Source organism: Danio aesculapii, chromosome 21 (genome assembly GCF_903798145.1).
Source record: "Danio aesculapii chromosome 21, fDanAes4.1, whole genome shotgun sequence".
Taxonomy (NCBI): Eukaryota; Metazoa; Chordata; class Actinopteri; order Cypriniformes; family Danionidae; genus Danio; species Danio aesculapii.
Genome location: NC_079455.1, coordinates 9,947,516 through 9,966,149, shown reverse-complemented (window position 1 = coordinate 9,966,149; position 18,634 = coordinate 9,947,516). Strand labels below are relative to the sequence as shown.

Below are 18,634 nucleotides of genomic sequence, written 5' to 3'. Positions count from 1 at the left end.
AAAAAAGATTTGTTGAAATTGTTGCAAATTTATTAAAAATAAAAAATGTAAAAAAAAATCACATGTGCATCAGTATTCACAGCTTTTGCCGTAAAGCCCTAATTTGAGCTCAGGTTCATTCTGTTTCCACTGATCATTCTTGAGATGTTTCAGCAGCTTAATTGGAGTTCACCTGTGGTAAATTTAGTTGATTTGACATGATTTGAAAAGGCATACACCTGTCTATATAAGGTCCCAGGGTTGACAGAGCAAGTCAATGCACAAACCAAGCATGAAGACAAAGGAATTGTCTGTAGACCTTTTAACAATAAAACAAACAAAAAAGGTTACATAGATTGTAAATGACAATCTCTAAACCATCCCCATCATTCTTCCTCTCTTCTCAGATGGGATGGCGGGCCAAATAAAAGGTTACTATAGACTAACTTTGGCCTGCGGGCCCTAGTTTGGGCATCTATGACATAGTTGAAGGAAACATTATTAACCCTTCTGTGAAAATTGTATTCTTTTTAAGATATTTTCAAAGTGATGTTTAACAGAGCAAGGAAATTTACACAGTATTTTTCTTATAGTGATTTTAGTTTGGCTGAAATAAAAGCAGTTTTAATCTTTTAAAAGTAGATTTTAAGGTCACTAGAATTCTAGATAATCTACTCTAGATTATAGATATCCTTAAAACTACCAGAATAAAATGAACATCTAAAAATTTTTTATTGTAATTTCATGGGACATTTAAACTGATAAAACTTGAATCACATGAGTTAACTGTGTTTCAGCATTAACCGTGTAAGAGATGCTGTAAACACTGGATGAAAGTTAAACCGTGAATAAAATGCTTCAAGCTGACGAATTGAGTGTGCAGTCAGATAATTAAACACTCCAAACACTCTCGTGCCTGTCAAATGACACCAAAAAGAAACGAAAAAACATATGAATCAAACAAAACACACGCATTCCTAACATGCTTACTTCAAACCAATCTCCCATCAGCCTTCTGTTTTGTTATTTCGCCAATTATTTTTTAAATACGTGTGAGCTTGAGTGCGCGTGGCAAATGTGACGTCATTGCTGTGTTTGTGGAGGGTTGCTTTGGTACTGCTTTCGGCTGGCGGAGCACACTAAATTTTTTAAGACTCAAGCCAACCGTGCACGCAGTGTCACATTTCATTTGATTTGAATATGAATCACATTGAAGAGATTTTATCTGAAACAGGTACGACTGTACAGACATCTTTATAATCCATCCATGAGTGATCATAGAATAACCAGATGACCAATAATTCTTGGCTAGAAATTGCAACAGCAGTGGAAAAGGAGGAATTTCAAGAAAATGTTTTGTTAAAAAGTTTAGAAAAACTTGAGGGATAAGTTTGTAAAAGCAAAAAGAGAGGCCATGGCAAAAGTGGAGGCCCAGGTGGTTTTAATGAACAATTACAGAATATGCTTTTTTCACCATCCATAGGTTTTACACTGATGTATTTATTATAATTTTTAATTTAAAACATTTTAATAGTTCCAAAACTAAAATGAATAACGAATTATTTCTTTGAAGACTGAAAAAGAATATTTGATCAGTTTACTAATGCCCTGTCTTTCTAGGCTTTATATGTGATAATGGTCAGGAATGTTGGACCATTATTGCCTTTTTTAGCATATAAGTAGAGAACACAAACGAGCCAGACAGTAATGTGTGAATTGAGTGAGCTAAATAATAATAATAGGCAAGGCAGGGCAAGTTTATTTATATAGCACATTTCATACTCATACTCAATTTATATAGCACATTTCATGCAATTCAATGTGCTTTACATAAACAGGAATAAAAGAGACAAGTATAAGAGAAATAAAAACAGATAATAAAATGGTAAAAAAAATAAATAAAATAATAAGCAATAAAACAGTTATAAAAAAATGAAAAAGAAGAGAAAACATAATAGTGCGATCTGTCTGACATAAGAAATAAGCATTTTTTCATAAGTAATAAAACATTTTTTCATAAGAATTTTAAAAAAGCATCTGTATTTTTTTAGTAAGTGTACCTTTTTTTTGCTTTTATTCTTTCCATAATAAAAATATATATTTATTTGTAGAGCAACCCATGTTCATTAATATTTTAAGAAACTTAATAGGTAGAACTGTCCGAGATATTAACAAAATCATGTGATGCATCAAAGTTTGATAAAAAAAATTCTTGAATAGCAAAAAAATCTTTGTAATCATTAAAATAACTTATTAAAATAATAAAAAACAATTAGTTTAAAAATCTTGACTGATATTAATGAAATGACGTAGTTCTGGAATTTTCTACTTCTCTGTTTATCTGTTCGATTTTACGCTCCGTTTCTTTTGACCACCCCCTGTTGTTTTAAAGTTTTATACGGCGAACGCATCACGTATAAAAGACTCAACCATTTTATGAGGCGCATGCAAAGTCAGCAGAGGTCAGGTGACGCAGCACCAGGCGAAAGTATAAATCAGCCTTAAATCTGGCAACAGACTTTACAACGCAGTTGCGATATTGCCAAATGAGACAAATGTTGGGTAATATGGTTCCGAACCATAATAAATGAAAATTTTTTTAATGCGTCATCCCATTCCTACTGTCATCATGGTAAAGACGAAATAAGTTAGAAATTATAGTTAATAACACTATTGTGTGTAAAAATTTGTTTTAAAAAATCTCCGTTAAACAGCTCTTGCAAAAAATGTTTTAAAATAAAATTTCACAGGATGACAAATACATTTTCGAAGCCTTTAACTGTATATTTTGTTCAAGATTCTATACAAAATAGTATATCTCCATAACATGGTATTAATCCACCTTGCACTGCAAAAGTGTTAACTTTTAACTCTCCAGGACTTTTAAAATCAACCTCTAGAGTATCTTGGCTGTAGCAAGACGTTTTTTTTTTCAAAGTCGGCTTGTGTCCCGTGTGTCTTTAGAGCCTTTAGCAAAGCTGCACCTCCTGTCCCACTGGAGATGCCTACATCTGTGCACCTCTCCATTGTGTGACACAGAGCCTGCATGCCGCCCTGAGCTGCCTACACTACAATTCTTTTCTTTGATCCTCATACACACAGTATTGTACCGCAGACCACTGAAGAAGTAATGATAAGCCTGCAAGTGGTGTGTGTGAACTCTCGGGATTATCCAGGACATTTCTACAAACCCCACTTAGTAGAACTTCTCAGACCTTCGTGAGGAATGAGATTTGTTGTTTTGAATTTTGCTGCCCATTTCTTTTTTCACCCTTCTTTTGGATCGCTTTCATGTGTACTTTAAGAGTCTTACTGTAGTTCTTCAGTTATCCTTCAGGATGTTAGCCCAGATTTGTTTGTTTGTTTGTTCGTTCTCCTTCATCTTAGTCTATTTCAGAGATCGCCAATTATTTTCGGTTCAATTCAGTTCAAAAGATTTTCTATAGCACTTTTACAATGTAGATTGAGTCAAAGTATTCTAGTAAATTATAGTAAATTGAAACAATGTCAGTCCAGTCCAGCCGCAGCAGAATGAACCTCCAACTGTTCCGGCAAATGTTTTACGCAGCGGATATCCTTCCAGCTGCAACTCAGTACTGAGAAATACCCCTACACTCTCTTAGCCCAGATTGCCATACTCAATTCAATGCTTCATTTATTTCCAACAGTATAATTTATTCGAACAAATACATTTTATCATGATCACCAAAAATGATCTGTGTAAACTCAAAAATATACAGTTGAAGTTAGCCCCCCTGTTTATTTCTAAACATAATAGTTTTAACAACTCATTTCTAATAACAGATTTCTTTTATCTTTGTCATGATGACAGTAAATAATTTTTGACTAGGTATTTTTAAAGACACTTCTATACAGCTTAAAGTGACATTTAAAGGCTTAACTAGGTTAATTAGGTTAACTAGGCAGGTTAGGGTAATTAGGCAAGTTATTGTATAACCATGGGTATACGATGTAGACTATCGAAAAAAAGAAATTGCTTAAAGGGGTTAATAATTTTGACCTTAATGTTTTTTTTTTAATTAAAAGTGCTTTTATTCTAGCCAAAATAAAACAAATAAGACTTTCTCCAGAGGAAAAAATATTATCAGACATACTGTGACAATTTCCTTGCTCTGTTAAACATCATTTGGGAAATAAAAAAGAAAGAAAAGAAAATTCAAAGGGGGCTAATAATTCTGACGTCAACTGTATTAACCAATTTGAAAGGGAGCAGGATGAAGCAGATTTTCTGACATGTTTCCTAATGCAGTTATATTCATGTGCAGGGAAGGTCAAATTCATTCCTGTTCATTCATTTAAAAATACAATATAGTTATTTTGGCAATGATATAGCTTATTGGTCAGTGGGCCAACATATAGCGCAACTGCACTGCTGGCGACCCCAGTTTGATTTGTGGACCTTTCGCAGTAAGGCTCCCCTAACCCCCACCATTAACTTCAACTATGTAATGTAATGTGTATTTATATAGCGCATTTATCGTGTATGGCCATACACCCAAAGCGCTTCACAATCATGAAGGAGGGGTTTCTCCACACCACCACCAGTGTGCAGCATCCACTTGGATGATGCGACAGCAGCCACAGCACAACGACGCCAGTGCGCTCCCCACACAGTGGAGAGATAGAGCCAATTCAGTGGATGGGGATCATTGATAAGCCATGATGAGTAAGGGCCAATGGAGGGAATTTGGCCAGGACACTGAGGTTACACCCCTAAAAGTGCTATGGGATTTTTAATGACCACAGAGAGTCAGGACCTCGGTTTAACTTCTCATCCAAAAGACGGCGCTCACTGACAGCATAGTGTCCCCTTCACTATACTGGGGCATAAGTACTCACACAGTCTGCAGGTTGAGCACCCCCTGCTGGCCTCACTAACGCCACTTCCAACAGCAAGCTAATTTTCCCATGCGGTCTCCCATCCAGGTACTGACGAGCCTCAGCCCTGCTTAGCTTCAGTGAGTAACCGGTCTTGGGCTACAGGGTGATATGGCTGTGGCAAACTTCACTTCCTTTCAATATCTAATAATAATACATATTCAATAATGATACTTTTTTGTATGTTTGTCATAATACAGACAAAAATGAAAAAGAAAAAAAATTCAATTACATAAATATATAGTGCTCAGCATATATAAGTACACCCCTCACAAATCTATCTTTTAAATTCATATTTTTAATAGGAAGCTATGCAATATTATATTTGTGCATATACATTAGATTAGTTAGTACTGAGGCCAAATCTGGAGCTTATCTAACAAAATAACTTACGAGAACAGTCCAAAAACTAGTACACCCAAATGTATATGTTATAGAAAAATATTAAATACAAATTTTAAAATGAGAAAAAATCAAGAGAAGCAAAAAAATTTAAACAGTTAAAATTTTGTAGGGTTTTTTCGCAATATTTTGCTTGAATTTAATTATTTTTTAATTTCTAAGTATGTTTGTTTACTAAAATATTATTTTAATAAATATATCTGTTTAATAAATCTGTTTTGTTTAAATGCACCAAAATACATTGCCTTTATTCACTGAGAAATTAATAAAAATATTTTCAAAATGAGGTGTACTCAACTATGCTGAGCACTTTCATACATCAAATGCTTTTGTTTACGATTTTTGAAATGTTTTTTGGGTGGCATAAATGAAAAAAAAATAAACAGACTTATTTTGTCATAATCCACTATTATAATATATTACAATACAAATATCATAACAAAACTGCTTGTAAATATTTGAAATCTTTTTGTCAGCCAAGTTTTTTGATGGTAATCAAAAACACAATATACAGTATACAGTGCTCAACATATCTCTCATTTACATTAATATTTTGTAAAAGAAGTTTTACAACATTATATTTGTGCAGAAGCATTAGATTAGTCAGTACGGAAGCCAAATCTGGAGCAATTTTCAAAACAACTTATGGTAATGGTCCAAAATTAATACACCCGCATTTATATGTTAGGGAAAAATATTAAATAATAAATATAAAATGTTTAAAATTGTTGAAATTTTTTAGTTTGTAATTTTTTTACCAATATTTTGCGTTTAGATGTATTATCTTTCTATTTCTAAAGATGTTCTGTGACTAAAATATTATTTTACTAAATATATCTGTTTAATAAATATGTTTTTTTTCAAATGCACAAAAATATATTACCTATTCACTGAGAAATTAACAAAAATAAACATTTTCCAAATGGGCTGTACTCATTTATGCTGAGCACTGTATATGTAGAGAGAGGCAGAGATCACAATGGAAGGAGAGATGTACTTTTATTTATTTATTTTTTTTACATTTACTCGTATTCTTTTTATTTTACTGCTTTTATTAAATAGCACTTCATATTTTAGAGAATTTATATATAATACAGCAAGGTTATTATAGTTAACGAAAACAATTGAAAAAACAAAAACTAGAATCGAGAAAACATTTTAATTAATTAAAATAAAAATAAAAACAAGAGTTTTTTTAAAAACTAGAACTAACTGAAACTGTATTGTGTATATACAAAATGAACTTTAACTAAAATTGTAATAAAAACGTCCTTCATTTTCATCTTTGTAAATGTATTTAATGCGTAAGCCTTTTAGAAGTAAATCTATTTACTTCGCGTTGCCAATTTCAGTGTTTGACCTGTACGTAACCTCCGAGTCTGTAATCGTGATGACAGCCAGTTCATGCCAGTCCTCCTCCGGCCAAAAAACAAAAACAAGTCCAGTCAATACAGTGCAGTACACAGTGAAACAAAACAATGATCCTCCAGGACCAAGGTGCTACATCAAACAGCATAAATTGACAACATAACACAGGACTACACACTACTATAAAAATTTTGAAGAATGAAATAAAAGTTAAGATAAACTTAAACAAAAATAAATAAGAATAAGACCGCAAAGTGCGGTTTGTGCAACAACTAGCGCAAGTAACACAGGACAGACAAGACAGGACAAGCAACAGTAACGCCGATCAGTACACTACGGATGTTGTGCAAATATTGGATCAAATATAAATACTGTACATGTAAACATTTGTCATTGAAGATGAAATGTTGTACAGAGCAGTGTAAAAATAGCATTAGTGCAAATATTCCTGTTGTTGTCAGTTTATTTTATTTTTTTTACAACCACTGGACATGACAGCAGCACGGTGACAGCATTGAATATGACCCGAGCACACACTTATGACAGACATTTTTGGCGCGAAGTTATGAGGTCATAAAGTTTGATCTAATGTTAAGTCAGTGGAACTTTTCCAAATTTTCCAGGTCAGTTTTCGGAAAACTGTAAGTCGGGTCAGTTGGAAAAGATATAGCAACCCGAGTCAGACCAGTTTGGGGTAAGTTTGGTGGTTGTAATATGAACGATCTAGGAGGAGATGTATATAGAAATTAGTCTCAGAAGTAGGATTCTCTGAACAAGCGCATTTGTTGTTAAATACACAACATAAAATGCTCTCATACTGCTTAACTACTGCCAAGAAGCTACTGCTACTGTTTTGGTAAAAAAGGAATCCCCTACATGTAAACTGTGGCTTGGAGAAATTGCCTCTATGTTACATCTTGAGCAAAATAGATATTTCTTGAAAAGAAAACTTGAACAAATTGACAAAATTTGGAATCCTTTTATCTGTTACCTTGAAAAAAAAAACTCTAATAATAATGCATAATTTGTAAACTGTAATGTTTTAATATCAGAATCAGAATCAGAAAGAGCTTTATTGCCAGGTATGTTCACACATACGAGGAATTTGTTTTCGTGACAGAGCTTCTACAGTGCAACAGAATTACAGAGACAGGACAAAAAACAGATAATAAATATATTTTAAAAAATAGAAGTAGTGAGTGCAAATATACAGATTGACAAGTGTATGTACATGTTTATTACTATATACAACGTTATATGTGCAGCTGTTATGTGCAAATTGGCATGTAAAGTGTGTTGTTAAATAAGTGTATATGTGTATAAAAGTGTATGGCAAGTAGTGATGTTGGCTCCACAATTATTATCATCAAGTGTTCATGAGATGGATTGCCTGAGGGAAGAAACTGTTTCTGTGTCGGGCTGTTCTGGTGCGCAGTGCTCTGTACCGTCGACCAGAAGGTAAAAGTTCAAAGAGGCAGTGTGCTGGGTGTGAGGGGTCCAGAGTGATTTTGGCAGCCCTTCTGCTCGCTCTGGATAAGTACAGTTCTTGGGGAGTAAGAAGGGTTGTTCCAGTGATTCGCTCAGCAGTCCAAACTATTCGACGTATTCTTTGGAGGTCGTATTTAGTACCTGAGCTAAACCAGACAGTTATTGATGTGCAGATGACTGATTCAAGGATGGAGGTGTAGAACTGTTTCAGCAGCTCCTTTGGGAGGTTAAACTTCCTCAGCTGACGAAGAAAGTACAGCCTCTGTTGAGCTTTTTTGACAATGGAGTCAATGTGAGTGTCCCACTTCAGGTCTTAAGAGATGGTGGTGCCCAGGAACCTGAATGACTCCACTGCTGCCACAATGCTGTCCATGATGCTCAGTGGGGGGAGAGCAGGGGGGTTTCTCCTGAAGTCCACTATCATCTCCACTGTTTTGAGCGTGTTGAGCTCCAGGTTGTTGTGACTGCACCAGACAGCCAACTCCTTAACCTCCTGTCTGTAAGCAGACTCGTCACCGTCCTGAATGAGGCCGATAAGTGTGGTGTCGTCTGCAAACTTCAAGAGCTTCACAGAGGAGTCTTTTAAAGTGCAGTCATTCGTGTACAGGGAGAAGATCAGTGGGGAGAGGACACACCCCTGGGGGGCGCCAGTGCTTATTGTGCGGATACTAGATGAGAATTTTCCCAGCTTCACCAGCTGCTGCCTGTCCGTTAGGAAGCTGTTGGTCCACTGACAGACAGAGGTGGGCACAGAGAGCTGAGTTAATTTGGGCAGGAGACGTTTTGGGATGATAGTGTTAAACGCCGAGCTGAAGTCAACAAACAAGATCCTCACGTAGGTCCCTGGTCTGTCTAGGTGTTGCAGAGCATAATGCAGTCCCATATTTACTGCATCATCCACAGACCTGTTTGCTCTGTAGGCAAACTGAAGAGAGTCCAGTGCGGGTTCAGTGATGTCCTTCAGGTGGGCCAGCACCAGTTTTTCAAAAGATTTCATGACCACAGATGTTAGTGCCACCGGTCTGTAGTCATTTAGTCCTGTAAGTTTGGGTTTCTTTGGGATGGGGATGATGGTGGAGCGTTTGGGGCAGGAGGACACTTCACACAGCTCCAGTGATCTGTTGAAGATCAGGGTGAAGATGGGGGCCAGTTGGTCAGCACAGGATTTTAAACAGGCTGGTGTTATAAAATCTGGGCCTGGTGCTTTTTTCCTCTTCTGTTTCCGGAAGACCTGGCGCACCTCCTCTTCACTGAAGTGTAGGGCCGGTATGGGGGAGGCGGGGGGTGGTGGAGGTGTTAATGGTGGCGTGAAGAGCAGTTTAGAGTGGGTGTGGGGGGTTTTCTCAAATCGGCAGTAAAACTTATTCAGATCGTTTGCAAGTCGTTCATTGTCTACAGTGCTGGGGGATGGTGTCTTGTAGTTTGTGATGTTTTTTTAAGACTTTTCCACACAGATGCTGAGTCGCTGGAAGAGAACTGACTCCTTAGTTTTTCAGAATAGTTCCTTTTTGCGACTCTGATCTCCTTTTCCAGTGTGTATTTGGCCTGCTTATATAAGGCCCTATCCCCATTCCTATAAGCAACCTCCTTGGCCTGATGTAGCTGTCTGAGTTTTACAGTGAACCATGGTTTGTCATTGTTGTATGTGAGTTGAGTCCTGGTAGGAATGCACACGTCTTCACAGAAACTGATAAAAGATGTTACAGTCTCTGTGAGCTCATCCAGATCGTTTGCAGCAGCTTCAAAAACACTCCAGTCAGTGAGGTCGAAACAGGCTTGTAGATCCCGCTCTGTTTCGTTAGTCCATCTTTTCACAGATCTTAATACAGGTTTGGCTGTTTTCAGTTTCTGCCTGTAGGTTGGAATGAGATGAATCAAACAATGGTCAGAGTGTCCCAAAGCTGCTCGTTATTACTCAATTATCTAGATTTGATTATTGACGATTTGATACGATCCAAGGTTGCTTCGTTCTTCAAAACTCTTCCGAGAGTTGTTATCATAGCAACAGTTCTGGTAGCTCAAACCTGCTAGGGAGCAGGCTCATTTCATGTAAACAGGATTAGATCGGGTCAGTTCAAGCAAAGGTAATACTGGAAGTATAATCCACATGCTGATATTTTCTTACAGTAGTAATCTATAGATTATATACATTTTGGAAAAAAGTAAAATAGTTAAAAAAAAAAGTTTATATATACACATTTATAATAATTACTAATATTTAATATTAAATAATTAATAATATTTATGTTTATATACATATAAGTTTGAAAATAAATAAACTTAGTAAATAAAAGTACAAAAACGGGGTGGTTCTCCCCAAGGGGATTAAAGAGAACATTTATTAATATGGATTTTTTAGATCCAAATGCGCACTATTTAAAGGTACCGATCCAGCTTTAGTACAATTTCTGTAAGATAATAGACATGCACAATATTCAACAGTTTTTTGTTTGTTTGTTTTTATAAAGGAATAATAAATTATGCAGTTATGCATGTTTGACAGCTAATATGCTGGTGATTTGATGCTTTTAAAAAGTCACAGACACCTTTACCAATATCAAAATGATGCAAAATTTGCTTTTTTGATGCAAAATTAATTTAAATTCCTTACGCCAATTAAGAAACTAAAATAGGCCTAGGCTATAGAAAAGAAAATCCGATCTAAAATGTAAAACTAAATAAATTGCTAAATACTCTTGACACATGAAAGTATAAAGGATGCAGCCCACAACAAATGTGGAAAGTTATTGCGTATCATATTTAACAAACTATTTACTACAAATTTTATGTAATTTAGCTCACATGGATAATTGAATATTAATCAGATGGTGTCATAACGCTGCTGTGCAGTCTGCCAATCGTTGCATTGCTGATCATGATTTCGTGGATCGATAGATCTGTCCTTCACAACACCTGCAGCGATCTCAGATCAGTTTATCCAGACATTTAATCTAATTCGCGAACTTGTTTGAAGAACCAATTTAGCCAGAAATCAGTTATCAAGATTAAAAGATCCAGGATCTGCCAAATCATCTTGGATCATTTAAGCGAGGTATGAAGAATGGACCCCATGTCTTTGTAACAGGTTTGCTTGTTATGTGGGTTTTTTTTGGGGGTTTTTTTTAATAAATATTGTGATTTTCATGTTGTTTTTCCTTTTTTTCTTATTTGCTTTGCCTATGTTATATGTGGACAACATATGTAAACACAAATCTTTTCTTCTGAATCTGTGTCTTCAATAAAACTTATTTGACTAGAAGTTATTCTCAGAAGAAGAAGTTAATATAGTATAACAGTATGTTGGCTTTCTCAAGCCACCACAAATATAGAAACTAATAAAATCCTCTAAAAACGTATTAAAATTAACTGAATTTAAAAACAAAAAGTTCAAACGAAATATATTAAAGTAAATAAATAAATAAAAAGCTAATAAAAAATCTAAAACTATTATAACCTTGTAATACAGTGTGTTTATTGCATTTTTTACACAAAATAGTATATTATTTATATATTTTTATATGAATTTTGTGATCTCTTACCAAACAGGTTTGGTCCACTTGACCTGTTCATCGTCTGGTACGGCCCAGCAAGATCTTGCTCCAGTTGTATCTCAATTATTTGACGTTCCCACCACTCCCGGAGAAGATCCTTCAGAAGGTAAGACTCAACCTAGCTCCTACACTTCCAGTTAAAACTCCCCATCATTTAAACCCATTAACATCTTCAGCCCCCGATTGGCCATACAGATCCACCATACATCCTGCTAACAGTACTTAACTAACCTTGCCGTCCGTGTCAAAGAGAGATCATCTCTTCTTCTCTTTAAAGAAGAAAGATCTGGTATTGCTGTGACATTCAGTGAAGGGCTTACACGGAGACGTTATTGGCGATAACAGTGATTGATATTGATGGTGGTGTGGCAGGCAGGGGCCAGGCGCTGCTCCCATTGATTCCCATTATGCTCTGTCAGGGTCTGCTTGGCTCCTTCAGAGTGAATCTGAGCACGAACTGTCACATATGACCTCACGTTACCTTCAGATCACGAGGGTAGAATCACATTGATTCCAAAAGAAGACCCGTTTACTTGTGATAAAATGTCAGTGTAGGAACTAAATGGCAATACAACTTTTCAAGATGTTTTTATTGTGTTAGTGTAGCCTGACAAACCTCTTTTTTGTAAGATAAAGTGCGCACATCCTTATACAGTAACTGAGCCAATCAAAGAGACATTCATCATCCTTTAATGTCTTCTGTGGTGTTAATGAAGGGATGTATGGTTAATTTTAAATGGCTGATTTAGACGTTTGGATTCAATTATTATAGTGTATTGATTTGAGATTCATTTGAGAAGAGTGGCCCTCAAAGGCCCTCTAATAAACAAACTATATATTTAATTCTTTTTTTTTTTTTTATCAATAATTGAAAATTTTTTTTAATGTTTTTTTATATTTAGTTTGTGTTAATAAGGCTAATGATCACATTATTTTCAATGAGTCACTATTGAACAGTGAATCTTTTAAATAAAGAGGCGGAGTGACATGTAAAAATAAAATGTATTCTATAAGATTTAGATTGACTTTTAAAATGATTGTGATTCTATTGTGATGATTTATTGTAAGCACAAGTTGGCTAAAAATTAGCTTTTTCTTTCTTTCCTCATTTCTTTCTTTCTTTCATTCTTACTTTTTCACTCTTTCTTCCTTTCGTTCCTTCCCTCCTTTCTTCCTTCAATCCTTTCCCTTCCTTTCCTTCCTTCCTTTCTTCCCTTCCTTTCCTTCCCGTCTTTTTTTCTTTTTGTTGTTTTTTTTGTTTCTGTTTCTTTTTTCCCATCCTTTCCTCATTCCTTTTTTCTTTGTTTGTTTGTTTCTTTTTTTTCTTTCTTCTTTTCGTTAATTTTTTTTCCTTCTTTCTATTTTCTTTGACTTTTTTTCTTTCTTTCATTCTTTTTCTTTCTTTCTTTTCTTTCTTTTCTTTCTTTGTTCCTTTCGTTTCTGTTTCTTTCTTCCTTTTTCATTCTTTCTTTCTTTCTTCTTTCTTTCTTTCTTCTTTCTTCTTTTCGTTTCTTTTTCTTTTTTCTTCTTTCCTTCTTTCTTTCTTTCTTTCTTCTTTCTTCTTTTCATTTCTTTTTCTTTTTTTTCTTTATTTCTTTCTTTTCTTCTTTCTTATTTTTTCCTTTACTTCTTTCTTTTTTCTTTATTTCCTTCTTTTTCCTTTTCTTTTCCTTCCTTATCTTCTTTCTTTCGTTTATTTCTTCTTTGTTTCTTTTTCTTTTCTTGTCCTTTTTTCTTTCTTTCTTCTCTTTTCTTTCTTTTTTTTCTTTTTTCTTTTAGTTCTGTGTTTTCTTTCTTTCTTTCTTTCTTTCTTTCTTTCTTTCTTTCTTTCTTTCTTTCATTTCTTCCTTTCTTCCTTCAATCCTTTTCCTTCCTTTCCTTTCTTCCTTCCTCCTTTTCTTTCCTTTCCTTCTTTCTTCTTTTTGTTTCATTCGTTTCTGTTTCTTTTCTTTTCCATCCTTTCCGCATTCCTTCTTTTTATTTATTTTTTCCTTATTTCTTTTTTCTTTTGCTTTTTTCTTTCTTTCTTTCTTTCTTTCTTTCTTTCTTTCTTTCTTTCTTTCTTTCTTTCTTTCTTTCTTCTTTCTTTCTTTGTTCTTTTCGTTTCTTTTTCTTTCTTCCTTTTGTTTCTTTCTTTCTTCCTTCCTTTTTCCCTTTCCCTTCCTTCCTTCCTTCTTTCTTTCTTTCTTTCATTTTTTCTTTCTTTTTCTTTTTCTTCCTTTCCTTCCTTCTGTTCTTTCTTCATCTAAAGTTGTTTTTTTCATCCATGTTGCATTTCTAAAGTGTATTAAGCATAAACATGTTTTCTACTATTTCAGGGAATAGAAAGCTTCACTACAACTTGAATGAACATTTCCAAGCCGTGTTTTACTGTGGCATAAAACAAATCAGACATTTTAACTAAAAAACTAAACTAAAAAATTACGTTTCATCACTAGTATAGTTTTATCAACATCAATAATGTAATACAAATTATGTAATATAATCATATAAACAGAAACATCTAAATATTATGTCATTATTTCAAGCAGTCTTATGGCTTTCGAAACATTGCTTCATTGTGTAGTCATATTTGAGCATAAAAAAAAAATCGCTAGAGATATTTGGACAAGAAAGCCAGCATTTTTACTTGTGCTTACCGCAATAAGCCCATCTGCGATGTTTCACTCTTTTCAATATATTGCGCAATATACACCGATGTTTAAATGTTTTATTCACCCAAAAATTTTGAGTTTAGTAAATTTAGAGTTAATTTAAGAGTTTCTTTCTTCTGTCGAACACAAAAGAAGATATTTTGAAGAATGCCAATTGACATCCATACCAGGAACAAAATGCTATGGAAGTCAGTGGTTCCCAGCAACTATCATTTTTCAAAATATTTATTGTGACAATAGAAGAAAGAAACTCAAATAGGTTTGGAACAAGTGAAGGGTGAGCAAATGATGACAACTTTCATTTTCGTTGAACTTTAATGGCAGTAGGATCAAGGTCATCAAATCTATGGACATCCTCATCTAACAAACTCAATCATTTTACCACACCTTTAATCTTTATCACTTTCCAGTCATTCACGCACTCTCCTCTGAAGCAATTCCTTTTTATATTGATTCTTATTTTGAACTGAAGTACTTCTTTGGCTCGACTAAATAGAATGGTTGTAATTGTTTGTGTGTGTAAGCATGTGTGCTCAGGTGCGGGGCCGCTGCGGGGTGCGTGGCCCTGCTGGGCGACACACTGCCTTTTTATCACAGGAATGAGCTAGTACTATTTTAATTAAAATGTCAGAACAAATACTGGCAGAGGTCTTGAGGATGAATCGCTAGATAAGAAGAGCAGTGGGCCAGAACAGGTCAGAGAGACAAAGTCACCTGGGCAGATCTTCATTCATCCCCATAGTCAAAGTGCGGTCTGCGTGTGTGTGTGTGTGTGCTGGTTTAGATCATGATGGAGCCAAACAAAACAAATCACAGCAGCAAGTGCATGTTTTATTGAAGATTTTAAACCCATTAAAAAGATTATGTCTCATGTATGACAACTAGATTTACACTAAAATCATTTTTAACTGATATAAAATTTTGCAAAATAATAACATTGATAACAAAAATCTAAATTTCTAAAGTTCCGATTTCTCCAAAATGTATTTTACTTTATATTTCATTCTAACCTTGTTCGTTCATTCATTCATTTTTCAATGCAATTCAATTCACCTTCATTTGTATAGTGTTTTTACAATGTAGATTGTGTCAAAGCAGCTTCACATAGAAGATTATAGTAAATTGAAACAGTGTCAGTTCAGTTTTCAGAGTTGAAGTTCTGTTTAGTTCAGTTCAATGTGGTTTAATATTTACTGCTGAAAGTCCAAACACAGAAGAGCAAATCCATCGATGCGCAGCTCTGGAAGTCCCGAACCATGCAAGCCAGTGGCAACAGCGGCGAGGAAAAAACTTCACCAATTGGCGAAAGTAAAGGATTAAAAACCTCGAGAGAAACCAGGCTCAGTTGGGCACGACCATTTCTCCTATGGCCAAACGTCTTGTGCAGAGCTGCAGTCTAGGCGCCAGAGGCTGGAGAACGCCGGATGTCAGCGAAGACTTGTCTGTCCCTGGTCTCACAAGAATCAGACTCATGCTCTCTAACCACCACAGAAGCTGCTCAGGATGCATGAAGCACATTCATGCATCATACTTCTATGTGATGCATTGTGTGTATGCTTTACTAAAAAGATCTAGTTTTGAACTGCGAGAGTGTATCTGAGCCTCGGACATTATCAGGAAAGCTATTCCAGAGTTTAGGAGCCATAAATGAGAGGGCTCAACCTCCTTTACTCGACTTTGCTATTCTAGGTACTACCAGAAGCTCTGAGTTTTGAGATCTTAAAGAGCGAGTTGGATTGTAGCGAGACAGAAGGTTGGTTAGAGAAACAGGAGCTAGATTATTTAAAGCTTATAGGTAAGAAGTAATATTTTAAAATCAATACGAAACTTAACAGGCACCCAGTGTAAGGAGGGTTAAATTGGTGTGATATGGTCATATTTTCTGCACCTGGTAAGAACTCTGGCAGCTGTATTTTGTACTAGCTGAAGTTTGTTAATAGAGGATGCTGGGCAACCAGCAAACAGAGCATTACAGTAATCCAGCCTAGAAGTCATAAAAGCATGAACTAGCTTTTCTGCATCTGAGATGGATAGCATGCTTCGTAACTTAGCGATATTTCTTAGATAAAAGAAAGCAGTTTTTGTGACGTGGGATATATGATTTTCAAAAGTTAAGTTGCTGTCTAATATGACACCCAGATCTTTTATAGTAGAGCTAACGCTTACCTTGTATTCCTCTAATTGCAAGTCAAGTTGTGAGATCTGCTGTGTACACGATTTAGGCCCAATAAGTAATCATTCTGTTTTGTCTGAGTTTAAGCAAAGAAAATTGTTGGTCATCCTGTCTTTAACATCTTTAATACACTCAGTTAGCTTAGACAGTTCAGATGTAATTTTCCTTCTGCTTAGTCCCTTTATTCATCAGAGGTCATCGCAGCAGAATGAACCGCCAACTTATCCAGCATATGTTTTACACAGCAGATGCCCTTCAAGCTGCTTTTTTTTCAGAAATTTATATAAAAAAAAAGAAGACAAATTCTATGAAATCTGGCAACCTTTCATGGATTATTTTAAAGACATAAATTCTACAGGCAATTTAAATCGAAGAGGATGAGACTAATTTAGATTAAAACTGAAGGTCACCATTTTGTTTTTGATTTGAATTTATATATATATATATATATATATATATATATATATATATTATTATTATTATTATTATTATTATTATTATTATTATTATTAACTTATTGTATTATTAACTTATTGTATTTATCTATTATTATTATTTTCCTTTTTTATGTATTGTTGGTATATGGCATCTTTTATTATTTTATAAACCTTGAAAAGTCATGAAATTGTGACATGGCATTTTCCAGGCCTGGGAAAGTTTTGGAAAAACAGAAAAACCTACAAAGTTTTGTAAAAGTCGTGGAAAACAGATATCTGTATACTTGAATTTAAGTTAGTTGCCTTTACTTTTTTCTGTCCTTTGCCAATCACATACTCTCACATTATTAGTGCAGTTTTAGCATTATCTAAATCAATTTAACACAGATATAAATATAAATTGGGTATCACAGTGGGGCAGTGGGTAACACAATTGCCTCACTGCAAGAAGGTTGCTGGTTCGAGCCTTGGCTGGGTCAGTTGGTATTTCTGTGTGGAGTTTGCATGTTCTCCTCGTGTTTGTGTGGGTTTCCTCTGGGTGCTTCGGTTTCCCCTGCAGTCCAAAGACATGCGCTATAGGTGAATTGGGTAAGCTAAAATTGTCTGTGGCGACCCCAGATTAATAAAGGGACTAAGCTGAAAAGTGAATGAATAAATATAAATCGAAACTAAATAGATTGTTGCGTGTTTTACGATATGCTGTAATTAATTTTTAACATGTATTGTTTTTTACCACGCATATGTAGACATTGCATGAAACATTAGGTCTTGAAAATTTACTTGAAAGTCTTGGAAAAGTCATGGAATTTTAGTAATAAAAATGTGTATGGACCCTGATTATTGCCAATTGTTGTCAATGTTTGTAGGTCAGAATTTGTAAGTCATTGTGTTTGAATGTTTAAAAAACAATAAAGAAAGTTATTTAAACAATAACAATGTTATTTAAATAACAATGTTAGAGGCAACAAGAACCAGCTGGACCAGTTGGAATTTCTGTGTGGAGTTTGCATGTTCTCCCAGTGTTCGCGTGGGTTTCCTCTGGGTGCTCCGGTTTCCCCCACAGTTCAAAGACATGCAATATAGGTGAACGCAGGGGCGTTGCTAGACATAAAGCTCTACTGGGGCACGTACCCCCTTAGTATATTATATTTATTATAAATAAAAGTATTCCTATTATTATACAATTATTATTCAAAATAATCTTAAATGTAACTGGAAAACAATGTTAAGACAACTGGAGTGATATGCTAAGATCCTTCAAGAAATTACTTTTGCATAAATATTAATTTCATTTGAATGAAATCCTATAGACAATTCAATAAAAAAAATAAAGATGTGTTATAGGATTATCTGTTCTAGACTTGACACATGGCAGATAATTAGGTTTGTTAAGTCTTACCTCTTGACTCGTCATCCCTCCTTTTTGCTTCATACAAAAAATCTATCAGGAGGCATGCTAAGTAAGATCACCATCATAATGTTTAAACTTTAGTTTTGTCCACTTGCAAAACAAAAAAGGCTGTTACGCCGGTTTTACAATGCATGAGCGGCACGTAACAAGCAGCCTGCTTTTTTGGCGCGCATGTTTACTACCGGGACTCTCAGAAGTAGAGCAGCGTGTGCGCGAGCAGCGCGTGCGAGAGGCGCGCGTGTTCTCTGCGCATACGCGGAGATGCGTCAGTT

The 18,634-nt window shown here is 35.1% G+C and overlaps 1 protein-coding gene across 1 annotated transcript in view; it reads left to right on the top strand.

The window, feature by feature from the left end:
- chm (CHM Rab escort protein) overlaps positions 1 to 18,634 on the top strand; it is a 122,749-nt gene that overhangs the window by 92,604 nt on the left and 11,511 nt on the right. The window contains exon 13 of the mRNA XM_056446654.1: positions 11,683 to 11,793. Coding sequence (XP_056302629.1) covers positions 11,683 to 11,793 — 111 coding nt within the window. The remainder of the gene's footprint in view (positions 1 to 11,682; positions 11,794 to 18,634) is intronic.